The sequence below is a fragment of the Drosophila obscura genome, unplaced genomic scaffold (assembly GCF_018151105.1).
Source record: "Drosophila obscura isolate BZ-5 IFL unplaced genomic scaffold, ASM1815110v1 contig_165, whole genome shotgun sequence".
Lineage (NCBI taxonomy): Eukaryota > Metazoa > Arthropoda > Insecta > Diptera > Drosophilidae > Drosophila > Drosophila obscura.
In genome coordinates, this window is record NW_024542752.1 from 592,622 (window position 1) to 608,124 (window position 15,503).

At 47.3% G+C, this 15,503-nt stretch overlaps 6 protein-coding genes across 6 annotated transcripts; 3 read left to right on the top strand and 3 right to left on the bottom strand.

The window, feature by feature from the left end:
- The first annotated feature begins 34 nt into the window (after positions 1–34).
- LOC111070699 (structural maintenance of chromosomes protein 3) lies at positions 35–4,433 on the top strand. Its single transcript, XM_022361427.2, has 5 exons — positions 35–141; positions 204–318; positions 395–534; positions 628–3,747; positions 3,815–4,433. Exons 1-5 carry the CDS (start codon positions 127–129, stop codon positions 4,025–4,027), a joined length of 3,603 nt encoding a protein of 1,200 aa, XP_022217119.1. The 5' UTR covers positions 35–126; the 3' UTR covers positions 4,028–4,433.
- LOC111070700 lies at positions 4,316–6,201 on the bottom strand. Its single transcript, XM_022361428.2, has 2 exons — positions 5,294–6,201; positions 4,316–5,232 (listed from the first exon to the last, which is right to left on the bottom strand). The coding sequence occupies exon 1, from the start codon at positions 6,113–6,115 to the stop codon at positions 5,381–5,383; it is 735 nt and encodes a 244-aa protein (XP_022217120.1). The 5' UTR covers positions 6,116–6,201; the 3' UTR covers positions 4,316–5,232; positions 5,294–5,380.
- A 483-nt stretch (positions 6,202–6,684) lies between these two features.
- On the top strand, positions 6,685–7,767 carry LOC111070683 (probable histone-lysine N-methyltransferase set-23). Its single transcript, XM_022361403.2, has 2 exons — positions 6,685–7,512; positions 7,579–7,767. The coding sequence occupies exons 1-2, from the start codon at positions 6,831–6,833 to the stop codon at positions 7,734–7,736; spliced, it is 840 nt and encodes a 279-aa protein (XP_022217095.2). The 5' UTR covers positions 6,685–6,830; the 3' UTR covers positions 7,737–7,767.
- Positions 7,494–8,552, bottom strand: LOC111070684 (lysophospholipase-like protein 1). Its single transcript, XM_022361406.2, has 2 exons — positions 7,802–8,552; positions 7,494–7,722 (listed from the first exon to the last, which is right to left on the bottom strand). Exon 1 carries the CDS (start codon positions 8,516–8,518, stop codon positions 7,805–7,807), a length of 714 nt encoding a protein of 237 aa, XP_022217098.1. The 5' UTR covers positions 8,519–8,552; the 3' UTR covers positions 7,494–7,722; positions 7,802–7,804.
- Positions 8,553–8,911: 359 nt separating this feature from the next.
- Positions 8,912–11,302, top strand: LOC111070677 (mucin-19). Its single transcript, XM_022361393.2, has 2 exons — positions 8,912–10,478; positions 10,547–11,302. Exons 1-2 carry the CDS (start codon positions 9,307–9,309, stop codon positions 10,824–10,826), a joined length of 1,452 nt encoding a protein of 483 aa, XP_022217085.2. The 5' UTR covers positions 8,912–9,306; the 3' UTR covers positions 10,827–11,302.
- A 2,405-nt stretch (positions 11,303–13,707) lies between these two features.
- Positions 13,708–15,441, bottom strand: LOC111070687. The gene is made up of 3 exons (XM_022361411.2): positions 15,173–15,441; positions 13,983–15,107; positions 13,708–13,921 (listed from the first exon to the last, which is right to left on the bottom strand). The coding sequence occupies exons 1-3, from the start codon at positions 15,401–15,403 to the stop codon at positions 13,739–13,741; spliced, it is 1,539 nt and encodes a 512-aa protein (XP_022217103.2). The 5' UTR covers positions 15,404–15,441; the 3' UTR covers positions 13,708–13,738.
- Between the last annotated feature and the right edge of the window lie 62 nt (positions 15,442–15,503).

Consider the following 15,503-nt stretch of genomic DNA (forward strand, 5'->3'; position numbering starts at 1 on the left):
GCACGGGCGTCACAACTATCGATGGTATATCGATAGTATTTACAAGCGCTAGGCATTATTTATATGTATTTGTTGTAAACAAAAAGAGCGCGATTTTGTGCAAAAATCGTTGTCTACAATAATAAAATGCACATCAAGCAGGTGGGTAAACAGTGCCGCACCCGCCCACACACTGGCTACAACGAATTCCGATACAATTGCAGATTATTATACAAGGCTTTAAAAGTTACAAGGACCAGACGGTGGTGGAACCATTCGACAAGCGTCACAACGTTGTGGTCGGACGCAATGGCTCCGGCAAGAGTAACTTCTTCTATGGTGAGGCATAAGGACAGACCTTATCATATGATGATTACTGATTTGTGATTGTGATTGTGTTTTTCCCATTTCCCAGCCATTCAGTTTGTTTTGAGCGATGAATTCACACATTTGCGGCCCGAGCAGCGCCAGTCGCTGCTCCACGAGGGCACTGGGGCGCGCGTAATCTCCGCCTATGTGGAGATCATCTTTGACAACACGGACAACCGAGTGCCGGTAAATCCCATTTGATAATTCATTGTCAATATTCATGCAATTAACGTGAGATTTTCCCCCCATGTGTTTGTGTGTGTGTGCGCGTGTGTGTAGATTGACAAGGAGGAGATCTTCCTGCGACGCGTGATTGGGGCCAAGAAGGATCAGTATTTCCTCAACAAGAAGGTGGTGCCGCGCAATGAGGTGGTCAATCTGCTGGAATCGGCCGGCTTCTCCAGCTCCAATCCGTACTACATTGTGAAGCAGGGCAAGATCAATCAAATGGCCACGGCAGCCGACTCCTATCGTTTGAAGCTGTTGCGCGAGGTGGCCGGCACGCGTGTGTACGACGAGCGCAAGGAGGAGTCGCTGAATCTGCTGCGGGAGACCGACAGCAAGGTGGAGAAAATCTCCGAGTATCTGAAGACCATCGAGGACCGGCTGCAGACGCTCGAAGAGGAGAAGGAAGAGCTGAAGGAGTACCAGAAGTGGGACAAGACACGCCGCACCCTCGAGTACATACGCTACGAAACGGAGCTAAAGGACACCAGGAAGGCGCTGAGCGAGCTGCTCACGCAGCGAAAATCCTCCTCCGACAAGAAGAAAACCTACAACATTGAGATCCAGAAGGCGCAGGAGAAGATCAAGGATGTGCAAAAGAACCTGAAGGAGGCCAAAAAGAAGGTGCAGAGCACCAAGGAGGAGCGCTCCGTCCTGATGACCGAACAGCAGCAGCTGCTGCGCGAGAAAACCAAATTGGATCTGACCATCGTGGACCTGAACGACGAAGTGCAGGGCGACAACAAGTCCAAGGAGCGGGCCGATCAGGAGCTGAAGAACCTCAAGGTGACGATAGCCGAGCGCGAAAAGGAGCTGGACGACGTGAAGCCCAAGTATGAGGCCATGAAACGCAAGGAGGACGACTGTTCCCGCGAGCTGCAGCTGAAGGAGCAGAAGCGCAAGGAGCTTTACGCGAAGCAGGGCCGCGGGTCGCAGTTCTCGTCGCGCGAGGATCGCGACAAGTGGATCCACAACGAGCTGAAGTCGATTAGCAAGCAGACCAAGGACAAGATCAATCACCATTCAAAGCTGGTCGAGGATCTGCGCAAGGATGCCACCTCCGAGAAGGATCTGGGGCAGAAGATCGAGGAGCATTCGTCGGAGCTGGAGCAGCTCCGCCTCCAGATCGATGAGCACAACAAAAAGTACTACGAGCTGAAGAAGACCAAGGACCAGCATCAGTCGATGCGCAACGAGCTGTGGCGCAAGGAAACACAAATGACCCAACAGCTGCAGACCCAAAAGGAGGAGCTCTCCCGCGCCGATCAGGCGCTGCGCAGCATGGCCGGCAAACCGATCCTCAATGGCTGCGATTCGGTGCGCAAGGTGCTCGACAGCTTTGTGGAGCGCGGCGGTCAGTCGGCAGAGATAGCGCGCGCCTATTACGGGCCCGTGATTGAGAATTTTAGCTGCGACAAGACCATCTACACGGCCGTGGAGGTGACCGCCGCCAATCGGCTGTTCCATCACATTGTGGAGTCCGAATACGAGGGCACACAGATCCTCAAGGAGATGAACAAACTGAAGCTGCCCGGCGAGGTGACGTTCATGCCCCTGAATCGGCTGCAGGTGAAGATCCACGACTATCCGGACGATCCCGATTCCATACCAATGATATCGAAGCTCAAGTACGACGAACAGCACGACAAGGCGCTGCGGTATATCTTTGGCAAGACATTGATCTGCCGCAACCTGGAGCGGGCCACCGAGCTGGCCAAGAGCACGGGCCTGGACTGTGTGACCCTCGATGGGGATCAGGTGTCGTCGAAGGGCTCGCTCACCGGCGGCTACTTTAACACCTCACGCTCCCGTCTGGAGATGCAGAAGAAGCGCACCGAATACTCGCAGCAGATAGCCGAGTTCGAGAAGAAGCTGAGCAAGCTGCGGAACGAGCTCAAGTCCACGGAGAACAATATCAATTCGATTGTGTCCGAGATGCAGAAGACGGAGACGAAGCAGGGCAAGTCGAAGGATGTGTTCGAGAAGGTCCAGGGCGAGATACGGCTGATGAAGGAGGAGCTGGTGCGCATCGAGCAGTATCGGGCGCCCAAGGAGCGCTCCCTGGCACAGTGCAAGGCCTCGCTGGAGTCAATGGACAGCACCAAGATCAGTCTCGAGGCGGAGCTCAAGCAGGAGCTGCAGTCGACGCTCTCCTCGCAGGATCAGCGTGAGATCGATCAGCTAAACGATGACATTCGTCGTCTCAATCAAGAGAACAAGGAGGCCTTCACCCAGCGCATGCAGTTCGAGGTGCGCAAGAATAAGCTGGACAATCTGCTGATCAACAATCTGTTCCGGCGACGGGACGAACTGATTCAGGCGCTGCAGGAAATCTCTGTGGAGGATCGCAAGCGCAAGCTGAACAACTGCACCACGGAGCTGGTGTCGGCGGAGAAGCGCATCAAGAAGGTGAATGCCGATCTGGAGGAGATCGAGAAGCGGGTGAACGAGGCCGTGCAGATGCAGAAGGAACTCCAGCTGGAGCTGGAGACGCATGTGCGCAAGGAGAAGGAGGCCGAGGAGAACATCAACAAGGACTCCAAGCAGCTGGAGAAGTGGACCACCAAGGAGAACATGCTCAATCAGAAGATCGACGAGTGCACCGAGAAGATAGCCAGCCTGGGCGCCCTTCCATTGGTGGACGCCGACTACAGTCGCATTTCGCTGAAAAACATCTTCAAGGAGCTGGAGAAGGCCAATCAGCATCTGAAGAAGTACAATCATGTGAACAAGAAGGCGCTCGATCAGTTCCTCAGCTTCTCCGAGCAGAAGGAGAAGCTGTATCGCCGCAAGGAGGAGCTGGACGTTGGCGATCAAAAGATCCACATGCTCATCCAGTCGCTGGAGATGCAAAAGGTCGAGGCCATACAGTTTACCTTCCGCCAGGTGGCACAGAACTTCACGAAGGTCTTTAAGAAGCTGGTGCCCATGGGCGCCGGCTATCTGATACTGAAGACAAAGGACAACGAGGGCGAGGAAATGGAAAAGGAGGTGGCCAATTCGGATGCCTTCACGGGCATCGGTATACGTGTCTCCTTCACCGGCGTTGAGGCGGAGATGCGCGAAATGAATCAATTGTCAGGTGGCCAAAAATCTCTGGTCGCCCTGGCCCTTATATTTTCCATACAAAAATGCGATCCAGCTCCGTTCTATCTGTTCGATGAGATTGATCAGGTGAGAGAGATTTTTTTTCTATAGCACCACGAATAATTAATTTCGGATTTGTGTGATTTATTTTTAGGCCTTGGATGCCATGCATCGAAAGGCGGTGGCGGACATGATCCATGAGCTGAGCGACACGGCACAGTTCATTACGACCACGTTCCGCCCGGAGTTGCTCGAGAATGCGCACAAATTCTATGGCGTTCGATTCCGCAATAAGGTCAGCCACATCGATTGTGTGACCCGCGAGCAGGCCAAGGACTTTGTGGAGGATGACAACACCCATGCCTAGGCAGAGACAACCCAGACACGTATCATATATTCATTTCGGATTATTCACGCTTTTTTTTTTTTTCTATTAGAAAATATGAATTATGATTTATTCGATTTTTTTCTCCATGTAATATTTTTTTCCTTAATCTCTTGGATTTAGTTACGTTGTAAGATGTCCTCCAGTTCGTGTCCCCCCCCGCCCCAACCCACCCCTCTCTCTGTTGCGTTAATTGTGTTCGACCCCAACCCAACCTGTTTCCTTTTTCTTAATATTTATTCCGATAAAGATACAGATATATATATATATACATATACATAGATATAGGCACACAGACAAGGAGAATTAGAGTGATCCAGACAGAGTAGCTCCAAGGCCCCACAAACCACATATATAGATATAAATTTAAATAGATTTACAATTACCAATAAAGAAAAAAGTGTACTAAAACCAATATTAAGAGGATAGTCCCAGCCAGAGGAAGGAACTGTTTTCAGTGCCGTCTTTTTGCGGGGTCTACAAGCTGTGGAAGGAGCTGGCAATAAGGGCTTGAAATATTATTCTATGTAAATCATTTAACAACTTCTGTGCCATATTTTGAATTCTGTACAGAAAAAGGCGCTGGTTTTCTACCTTTTGTAATGGTAGAATGTGTTGTTATCGTCTCTACAGATATAGGACTAAATGAAGGACCTAATGGTATAATCCCAAGCCCAGTGGGGTGTCCTTATGACTACAAGATTATGAGCATCGAGTTGCATTCTTTTTGAAAGGCTGTCAAAGCTGTTTAAAGCATTCATCGTACTACATCGCCTTGCCCACAAACAGGATGTGCTAGCACGAATGGGGGAGCTCAAAGCTGCCCTTGGCAATCATCGGGAACGAATGCAGGGGCTAACGATGAGCTGCCCTGCCAGATTCTGGTCACTTACATATACCAAGACATGGCTTTTGCCTTAATTAATATTAATATATGTAATCTATATTCATTCTTGACGTTTTAAGTTTAGTTTAACTGCCTGGAATCTGCGGAAAACATGCCACCAAGAGCCTCTTCGTTTCTCTAGAATCTAGATCTATGGAATGGGAAGCGTAAACATAAACCTCAAAGCACACACACACACCAATCCTATGCCAAGCAGCTCAATCCAAAATGCCTTTACAGATCTCCATGAAAATGTTCCAAAAAGTCCATGAAAGATATCTTGCCACAGGTATATGGAATGCTAAAAGAAAGAAGATTTTTTTCAATCATTTTATGATTTATTTTGACTATAAAACGCATACAAATCCTAATCAATCGGAAACCTTAAATGAGCCTCCGGCACCACCACCATCAGGGGGGGTGGTATACAAGGGCAAGAGCACCGGCCCTCAGCTGGCATCCAATTGCTCCTGAATGGCATTGATGGCAAAGATGACGGAGAAGCACATGCCCACCGTGCCGACCTCCATTTGGGTGATGTTGAACTGCAGCGGCAGGCGCCACAGAACAAAGTGATTCATGAGCACGAGCAGGGCCAGACCGAGCGACCACCAGAACTCATCGACAATCGCAATGTGCCACAGACAGTAGATGTTCCAGACGACACACAGGCCCTGATTGGCGGCATCCAGCTGAACGATCTTCGCTCCCAAGGCGCTACGGCCGCCCAGGCACTGATTGCTGATGGCCAGCGTCAGGGTGGTGGACCACAGCATCAGGGAGATCCACTGCCAGTCGGCGCCGGCAATCGTGCCCAACTGCAGCTGCCTGTTCAGTTGCTGCAGCTCGCCAATGATGAGGGTGATGAAGAGCACCGAGGCGTAGCGGCGCGATTTGTCGCAGATTTGGCGTTGCACTGTTCCCGGATTGGGATGTGTGTGCCGCAGCAGACACAGCAGGCTGTGGCCGAAGAAAATGCCAAAGGCGGCCTGGGCATAGCGGCCAATGCTGTGCTTTAGTCCCAGTCCCGAGCTAATGGCCAGGACGAAGTGTATCAGGCAAAGGGACAGCTTGGAGGAGCCGCCAATGCCCGAGCCGGCTCCAGGCCTGGGACCGGCACCAGCACTGGCACCGTGTCCGTGTCCAGAAGCAGCTTCAGTCCCCTTATTATTACCGTTGGCCATCGAGGATATGCCGGGTTTCAGGTAACAAATCTGGGTGTGGGCTGCTTTGTGGTAGATCTCCACCAGTTGTCTGGATAATTATTAAATATATATATATATATATTGGTGTATATCGATATATAGAAACAGTGACGAACATAAGTGTTGGCCCAGCAAGCACTTTTCAGTTTGCGTCTGTTTTAAAAGCTTTTCAATTGCGATTGTTAATAAACAAATAATTTTATTCGATAATTTAATTCAAATTTTCATTGAGATTGTCTGTTTAAAATAGTTGTTGCGTTATTTTCCAAATAAATTTTGAATTCGTTTGATTTTGTTCCCTCTCTAGGTGACACACCTTGCAACTGCTGAATTCGTTCCACTTATCGCACAAAAATACCGATAGTTTGAATTGATATGTTGAAACGAAATTCGCAGTCTGACGCCGTGAAACAACAGAAAATAGCGCCGATTTGCACGAGAAAAGCCTGAATATGCGGTGGAAACCAGAGCATGCCAGAATATCTAAATTGAATTGATTTTAAAAATATTTGTGCTTCGAATTTGCAATGGAAGTTGGCGCGCAGGCCTAGTCTGTGGCGCGTCATCGATATTGCCACTTGTTCCATCTATGGTTATGCAGCCCTAGTCTCCAGCTGTTCTTTCTAAACAATTTTTCAAACAAATTCGACTAGAAAACAAATGTTTTAGGAAAATATAGGATCGCATTATTTCAATGGCACAATCTCGAATAGCAGTGAATGACGACTATGAACACCCAGATAATCTAGAATATATTTTAGAATCTGTTCTGATGCCCAGCGAGGACAGCTTAGATTTCATTCAGTTAAAGAACGAGTACAACTCTGTGATTTTACAGCAATGTCAATGCGAAGGCAGTTGCTCAAGCAACGAAAGATGCTCACACGGAGGTGCTTATAGGTACTGTCCTGATGGAAAAGAATTAGTTCAAAGGCAAACTAAGGAAAAAGGCAGCATCCCTATTATGGAGTGCAATGCTTTCTGTGACTGTCGTCCAGACTTTTGCACTAATCGACTTGTGCAGCATGGTCCACGAGCCAATTTGGAAGTATTTAATTCGACTACGTACAAATCCAAGGGGGTGCGCACGAAAGTAAACATTCCTTGTGGTGCCTTCATCTGCGAATATGCTGGTGAAATTCTAACTATTTCTGAAGCCAAACGACGTCTAGCTATCAATGAGAAACTGGGATTAATGAATTATGTCTTAGTACTTAACGAATACACTGAGACCGATGACTGCCGTGAGGAGAAGCGACAAGTCACCATCGTAGATCCTTCTCAACGTGGAAATATTGGACGCTACATTAACCACAGCTGTGAGCCCAATTGTCAGATAGCGGCGGTGCGAATAGACTGTCCCATACCAAAAATATGTGAGTTTTATTAACGTTTTTGTTTTGTTTTCATATTACCGGAGAATTTTATGTACATTTTTAAAGGTATTTTCGCAGCACGCAACATTCTTGCCCAGGAAGAACTGAGTTTTCATTACGGCGGAGAAGATCATCACGTAGAAGATCAAGCAAGTGATAGCAAGCCTTGTCTCTGCGCCGCTGATAGTTGTGCTGGTGTTATGCCATATACTGCAATAATATAGATCAGACAAAAACTCAGCTTTTTAAGTATGTTTATATAATGTTATTCTTAAATGTCCAGACTTACCGCTCACAGTTTATTTTGTACATTGTTTTCAAGCGGAGGTAGCTTTTCTAGAATCCATTCCTGTAGATCAACAAGCGACGATTTTTTCAGTTCATGCAGTGTATTCTTCAATGGCTGGAATGTACCGTTGACACCTAAACTTTGAAGAGCTTTAAAAGTCTCAACGCCCCACTCGATCGGTACCAAGGTGTCGCGCTCTCCATGAAACATTCGGAGCTCTGGAAGCTGCTCCTTCTGCTCGGAGCTCGACTGCAGCGATTCATAGACGATGGAGTTACGGTTGAGAAAGGCAGAGTGCGCGAAGACACCCGCTAGTCCAGCATTCAAATGGTAGCCCGTGTGCAAGGCCAACGCGCCGCCCATTGAGAAGCCGCCCACAATGATGCGGCTGGCCGGTATGCCGTTCGAGACCTCGTCTTCGATAAGCTGATTAACGCTTTCGTAACATTGTGACATGCTCTTTTTGCTTTCCTGTGCCGCAATGTTTACCGAGCGTCGATCGAACCACACATTGGACTCTTGGCCGTTCAACGGCGTGTACTTTTGCACTGGTGCTGTTGGATAAATGACTTTTATGTGGCCGTATTCCAAATTCCGTCCCAGTAGAAAGCGCACCCATTCCAATACATTCGGACCAGTGTCGCCGGAGCCATGGAAAAATATAACGGATGCAGTTTGTTTGCTCGTTGCATTTACCACCGTTAAAGCAGGTCTCATCTTGACTTTGGCTATTGTTGACAATATACTTAGGGCTGCAAAACCATCAAAAATATTTTAGACAGAAGATGATCGATGGTTTCTGTTGGATGATATATCGTTTCAGTGAAAAAGTAAGTTATCGAAGCTTAGAAAAGCTCACTTAAAACGTTTGTGAAAAACCAACCTGCAACCACAGAATCACAGAAACAAGAATAGCTTAAAAAATTAAAAAATTCGGATTGTGGTCTTTAATTCTTATTTTCAAAATGGGGACATTTTTATCGCAGAAAAATACTGATATTTTTAGCAGCTTTTTTGCGATAGTGGTATTCATACTAATATTATCGCTCAGTGCAAAAGACTATCACATGGAAATATATCATCACAAACACTATTTATCGATATGTTGATATATCAATTAACGTAATGAAGCCCAAACAATCGTTGTTGTTAACAATTCGTGTTGTTAAATGGCAACGCAAATGCGTCAAAAGTCGCCGTTGAGCCCTCTAATCGCGAAGAACCTGGTGGCCAAACATCACCGCGGCAGTTAATATCCAAAATCAAGGCGGGCATACAGCAACAAGCATTGCTGCATTCGCAGCGCAGAAGAGTGCCAGGCCAAGTGCCAGCGCGACTCGGGCCTGGGGAGCCACAAACTCCAATTGGACCGATCCCATTCGATCCGATTCCCAACCCGATTAGAGTTACGTGAGCTGGGCGCTGGAGAAAGTATACGAAAACCGAGTAACAAAAGCAGATTTCGTTGCCTGCCAGATGACAACAGTCGAACGTCCGTTGACGCTATGAACGCCAAGAAACGTCAACGCCTGGACCTGGGGCTGGACATTGATGCCACAACAGGAGGAGGAGCAGGTGCACCAAAAGCAACTGCCGCTCCAACGACCACAACAACAACAACAACAACAGCAACGACTGCAAGTGACTTATCCGATGCTTTGTTGGCCAGTTCGTTTGGCAACGGCCAGAGCCTGTTCCTGACCAGCACCGGCAATGGCAGTGGCGGTGCCCAGATCCTATTGACCATCTGCGGTGACGAGAACTCGGATGAGTCGCAGGAGTATTATGCCATCAAGCAGGAGCCCGATATGGATTTGAACTCGCTGCTGCCAAGCAACCTACAGCTGCCCACTGGCTGTGAGATATATCTGGTGAAGGACACCACCATCAGTTCGCCCATGCAGCTCAATGGACATACCCATACCCATACACAGACCCAGACGACCCACATTCAAGCCCAGACCATTCCACCAAAGGCAACCATCAAACTGGAGCCGGATTCGATGAGCGACCGCTGTGGTCTCACTGTAAATAAGCTCTGCACATCGTCCACGAACATCCTCTACGTGAGTAATGGCGCCAGTGACGGGAAGCCCTCCACAAATGCGACTGCAACGCCAGAGAGAGCATCAGGCACACCAAAACCAGCTGTGGCGGCAACGATAGCCAAAGTGGCCGCCGCCGCCGCCGCCGCACCCACAACAGCCGCCACAACTACAAACACAATGCGTGCTCTAAAACTAATCGAGGAGCATGTGGGTGGAGGAGGAGGAGGAGGTGGAGCAGGGGGTGCTGGTAGCACGGCCAGTGCGGTTGGTACAACGATGTCTGGCACTGCCACCTCCAAATTGGATGCGTACAAGAAGCGGGACGACAAGCGTCGTGCCACGCACAATGAGGTGGAGCGTAGACGTCGCGACAAAATCAATTGCTGGATCTTCAAGCTGAAGGAGATGCTGCCCATCGAGGGCAGCCGCTACCGGCCACCGCCACCAAGCAATGGGCAAATGGAGCCGGTGAGCATAAGCCTCAGTTCGAGCACCAGCGAGGCCAGCACCAGTCCCGGCCTGAGAGTCAACCAGAGCGCCAATGGACGGACGCCGCCCAACGACTCCAAGTCGCAGATATTGATCAAGGCCTGTGAGTACATCAAGAGCATGCAGGGCGAGATAGACAAGTGAGTACAGAGCAATAGAGAGTGTGATTGTGAGAGTGAGAGAGATACATATATATTTGTATATACAGCTTACGCGAGGGCCTGCGTGAGGCGGACAAGCTGCGTGTGACCAATAAGACGCTGCGGGATGAGCTGAACAGCTTGAAGCGACAGCAGGAGCTGCAGGAGCGCTTCCACAGCAACGGCGGTGGATCGTTTAATGTGACACTGAATTCGTTGAATAGCTCGGCTACCAGTGACCTGTTCGATGGCATAGATGGGCCACACCATGGCATGGGCATGAGCATGGGCATGGGCATGGGGGCCTTTGGCAAGCGCGGTCTCATGATAGCCGATTACGATGAATAGAATATATACGGTATAGGAGGGGTTTTGGCGCTAGCGCTGGCGCTGGGTCGTCCCCCGCCGAACCACCATACACCGCCCCAGCCTCAAACATCCTCCAAAGAATGACGTACCACACGTACCACGTACAATAAAAACAAATTGGAAAGACAAGTGATTTTTCTTGTTATCGCTGTTAAATAATTAAATATATATATATATATAGGAAAAAAAACTACATATATTATAAATTAATGTATAATTAGTTTTTTTTATTGATTGTTTTGTTTGAAGCACACGGATCCTCATTTTACAATTGTTTGCCATGTCAACTTTTAGTGCTGTTTGCCATAAACCTAAACTAACCTCGGCATCCCCCTTCCATATAGTAACTATAATATTAATGAAACCGTTACTTAAGCATCACAATTTATGCCATTTTTTCCACATTTACAAGAAACATTATTATATACCTGTCCCTCCCCCTAAAAAAATATATGTACTAACATATATTCTACATATAATGTTAACGATACCTACCTACTTATACCTTTTGACTAAAGCATACCTTATCATACATACATACATATTTGTGAGGCATATTTAATATAGTATGCAAAATTGTTGTGTGCTCGTTTATTCGATTTTAATACCGTAACGTACTGTTTCTCGCACTAATTACCTAAAGAAATGAAAAAAAATACTAAAAGATATACATACAAATAACGTTAACGATATATAAGATATATATATTATATATATATACCCTCCAACCCCCCGCATTTGTACATATAATTTTTGTGCTACAAAACTCAAAGAAATGAAAGAAAAGGAAAAGGAGAGCGAGAGAGAGAGCGAGCTATATGGGGATAGCGGGGTACTTTTTATAGCTGCTCTCCTCTAAATGATTATTATGTTGTTGTTGTTGGGGGGAGTACCGTGAGTGTATTGTTGATAGTATGGAGCAAACCCATTAATATATATATAATTATAATATAGTTAAAACAAAACAAAAAACATAAATTGTTGTGAATGTTATATCATTGTTTTCAATATATGATGTTTCCGATGTATACACATAAAGACAAGCGATTTATATTTAATAAGTTGACTAGCATAAATATATATATTATATATTAATATAGAAACACATATACACACACACACACACACATTCTTAAATGATAATTTTTAATATTTAAATGAAATATGACAGAATGCCAAACACACACACACACACAACACAAAGATGACAAAAATGTTACAAAATCGTAAGAGAATTATCGGGGAGCAGTAATTCGGAATTGCATTCATTGTATGCGCACGAACTCCCAAAAAATATGCGAGTTATCATAGGCATAGAGCAAATGACGATAAACAGAACAACGGACGGAATAACGGACTGGGATGACGGACTGGGAATGGGGAATTTTTGTGTTACTTGTTGCTATCTATATACAAAAAAATACCATACAATAATATCATAATATATATTTCTGTCGTTTGACAGCCAATAATTCTATTCAATTTCAATAAACGGAATCAATAATGGTTAAACGCGAAACACACAAAAAACGAATAATTTTGTTTCATTCTTCATTCACAAAATACTCGCACAAATGCGGGCCCTTTGATGACTACATATATATATAATGTATGTATGTTTGTACTTGTATGTGGGTTAATTCAAGTGCCCCCCCCTCGGTACATAAGAAATGGTAATATTTTGTCTCAGCTTAATGCACGATAAGCAAACAAAAAAAAAACAAACAAAATTTCAGCGTTGGCAACTTTCGATGGAAAGACCCTCAAATAATATTATTCGTATGTCATAGTTTTTTTTTTTCTAGATTAAATGAATGAATGTGTCCCCTTCCTGCCCGACCAAAAATCTTCCTTTATTCAGTCGAAATATCATGTTTCAGCTTGATTCTCAGCGAAGAGGTTCCCTGTTTATTGTAGATCATTCGCATTCGCATTTAATGTTTACATTTTCCCCACAGATTATTCGTATTGCTTGGCGCCCAGACAATTGATATCCATGAGAGTGGGGGGCACCCACTTAATGTTTATAAGTTTATCTTTAAGCTTTGATCTTTCCTTTACAGACAACAGTTAAGGACGTTGCATGGACTTCAGAAGCAGCAGAACAGATCCTGGGTACAAAGAACTTATTTAAGAATAAGTAGAACCCGCAACGGGGGACCCAACCACTACGTTCTTTAGCCCTTGCATTTGTATTGCCTAGACAAGCATATTTATGGGACCAGCACTAGGGAATTCTGGACTCTGACGTTTGTTTAGTTTAACGAAAAAATAAACATACAGATTTCTGTTTTAGACTTTTTTTTAGATAAACTGCCTGTCCCCAAAAGCTTCACATAAATTATTCCCATGAAAGATCATGTTACAGATGTCCCCCCTATACCCATGTCCCCTATTTTGCATGTCCACGATATGATGACTAAGGATCATTTTTCATGCGTATGGCTTGAGTTCTGGGGAGGTCCCTTCTGTATAAATAAACGATAATAAAAGTATCAATTTTGATATTTTCTTATCTTAATAATTGTTATGTGGATGCCTGAATCAACGAAACGTTTGAATCTAGATACATATATCTGGTTAAGTATAGGATAAACGGAACCCAACAATTTGTGTCTTTATGTTTCATTATTTTTTTTAAATTGGATCAAAATCGGCCAACAATAATTAAAATTTTCATGGCAACAATGGGCATCAATACCCGTCCTGCTTTAACTTTGCCATAAAAGAGATCTTTGGGCTTAGGATCTGTGGCTACAATGGTTCCAATTTTTGAAGTGATTTCTAAATTTTATTAAATTTAATATAAAAATACAAAAATGCAAAAAAAAAATTGGCAGAGTGTGGACGTGAGATGTAATATTTGGGGGGAGTATATGTATATCCGCGCTCTATACATCCGTAGTGCCGGTCACGCGCAGGGCGTACTCCCCAATGTGCAGCAGGCCGTGCTCAATCGAGGCAATGTGCAGATTTTGGCCGCTCATGTAGTCCACATTGATGTGGGGATTCTGCAGCTCCGCGATGAGTGTGGAACAGGCAGCCGCCGGATCGCTAGTGCTGAGCAAAGCACCCTGCAAAATCAGTCAATGAGAGTGGGGAGGGCTTCAATTGTGAGCGGGAGAAGTCACTTACATCCCAAAAGTCATTGCCGGGCAGGGCATTGCCATTCCAGGCATAGGTCACCACCGGCAGCATATCCTCGTCCAGCTTGTCGGCCGGATTGCGGCTGGAGATGCGTATGCGGATGCCCGTCAGCGGCATGGTGGCGCCGTCGTGCAGGCTGCGCACTCGCTTCAGATGGAACCAGGAGAAGTGCACCACGCCGATGTGGCTGAGACGCTCGCCCAGGGCCAGCAGCCGCTCCTCAAAGGCCTCCAGAAAGAGCTCCTCCTGCTTCTCGATGATCTTCCACACGCCCAGACCGATGCCCACGACGTGGATGTAGGCGGGCTTGCCCGCCGCCACGCCACGGGCTTCGGCCTCCAGCAGCAGGGTGTCAAAGCTGATGGCGAAGCGCTTCTTCATGAACAAATTATCGAAGATGAGGCCGCCGGGGCCCGCACGTAAGAAGCGATCGCCATCGACAGCGGCCTCCGTGTACTTAAAGTCCCTGGGCTCATCGTAAAATTCGCACCACAGCCGCCGGTAGTCGGAGGCGCGGGTGGCTGTCTCGCTGGTGTGGAAGCCATAGCCATTGGCCTCGATGTTCTGTGTGGGCGAGATGATTATGTCCTGGTACTCCATCACATTGGGTCGCTCGAAGCGGGCGCCGATCAGGCCCATGATGACGCCCTCCCTCTCGATGCTTGCCTTGTTCTGCGTCACCTCGCCGGCATTCGAGCGTCGTCCGTTGTTGATGAACTCCGAGTGCGTGGACACATAGAGGAGGGCCGCCAGCTTGATCTCGTCGTAGCTGAGCACATCGGCCAGCAGCAGCGGTGGCACCTCCAGCGCAGTGCCCACCGACTCGAAGCCCTCGTACCCAACGCTGCCGTTCAGCAGGCGGTAGTAGTCCCCGCCGCCGAAGAAACACACGCATCGTTTGCTCAGCAAACGCTGGACAAATTCAACCAGGGACATGCCCTGGTATACGGCCCTCTCCCGGCTGTTGCCGAACTTCAGCTTGTGCTCCAGAAAGCTGATGTATAGCAGCAGGGTGCGCTCGTGTATAACGGGATAGGCGGAGGCCACCTGCTCCAGGATGTTCGCGAAGCGGCCCACCGGCTGCTCCCTGACACGGCAGGTGTCGACCCCAAACTGCAGATTGAGATTGAGAGCTAAGCCCGGCCCGGAGTTGGAGCTGCTGGAAAGACTCGGCTTACCTTAACGGGAAAGCTATCGGACAGGGCGACAAATTTCTCCAGATTCACCGGCACCCGAGGCTTCTCCAGCTGGCGGCACTGGTACAGCAGTCCCATGCCAGTAGCGCTGCTGGGCATGTGCGGCTGCTCCTGCGGCCATGTATCGCTGCTGACATTGCATCCCATGACGCGACTCATCGACGGAGCGTGTAAAACAGATTTGAGCAGGTTGTTTCGCGCCAATGGTCTCATCGATGGCTGGACAGTTTGGGCAATTTGAGAAAATCGTTAGACAAGGACGACGCTACAGCCGGCAGCAGCTGTTTGCGGCAGTGCTGGAAAGCGTACAGCA

What these genes read in the sequence shown, in the direction of transcription:
- LOC111070683 (XM_022361403.2), top strand. Translation starts at nt 6,831, where the DNA reads ATGGCACAATCTCGAATAGCAGTGAATGACGACTATGAACACCCAGAT. An exon ending in CTGTCCCATACCAAAAATAT is followed by an intron (nt 7,513 to 7,578) that starts GTGAGTTTTATT and finishes ACATTTTTAAAG; the next exon opens with GTATTTTCGCAGCACGCAAC.
- LOC111070700 (XM_022361428.2), bottom strand. Translation starts at nt 6,115, where the DNA reads ATGGCCAACGGTAATAATAAGGGGACTGAAGCTGCTTCTGGACACGGA.
- LOC111070687 (XM_022361411.2), bottom strand. Translation starts at nt 15,403, where the DNA reads ATGAGACCATTGGCGCGAAACAACCTGCTCAAATCTGTTTTACACGCT. An exon ending in CCGATAGCTTTCCCGTTAAG is followed by an intron (nt 15,108 to 15,172) that starts GTAAGCCGAGTC and finishes CTCAATCTGCAG; the next exon opens with TTTGGGGTCGACACCTGCCG. An exon ending in CCGGCAATGACTTTTGGGAT is followed by an intron (nt 13,922 to 13,982) that starts GTAAGTGACTTC and finishes CTGATTTTGCAG; the next exon opens with GGTGCTTTGCTCAGCACTAG.
- LOC111070684 (XM_022361406.2), bottom strand. Translation starts at nt 8,518, where the DNA reads ATGAGACCTGCTTTAACGGTGGTAAATGCAACGAGCAAACAAACTGCA.
- LOC111070699 (XM_022361427.2), top strand. An exon ending in CAAGAGTAACTTCTTCTATG is followed by an intron (nt 319 to 394) that starts GTGAGGCATAAG and finishes CCCATTTCCCAG; the next exon opens with CCATTCAGTTTGTTTTGAGC. An exon ending in ACACGGACAACCGAGTGCCG is followed by an intron (nt 535 to 627) that starts GTAAATCCCATT and finishes GCGTGTGTGTAG; the next exon opens with ATTGACAAGGAGGAGATCTT.
- LOC111070677 (XM_022361393.2), top strand. Translation starts at nt 9,307, where the DNA reads ATGAACGCCAAGAAACGTCAACGCCTGGACCTGGGGCTGGACATTGAT. An exon ending in ATGCAGGGCGAGATAGACAA is followed by an intron (nt 10,479 to 10,546) that starts GTGAGTACAGAG and finishes TTGTATATACAG; the next exon opens with CTTACGCGAGGGCCTGCGTG.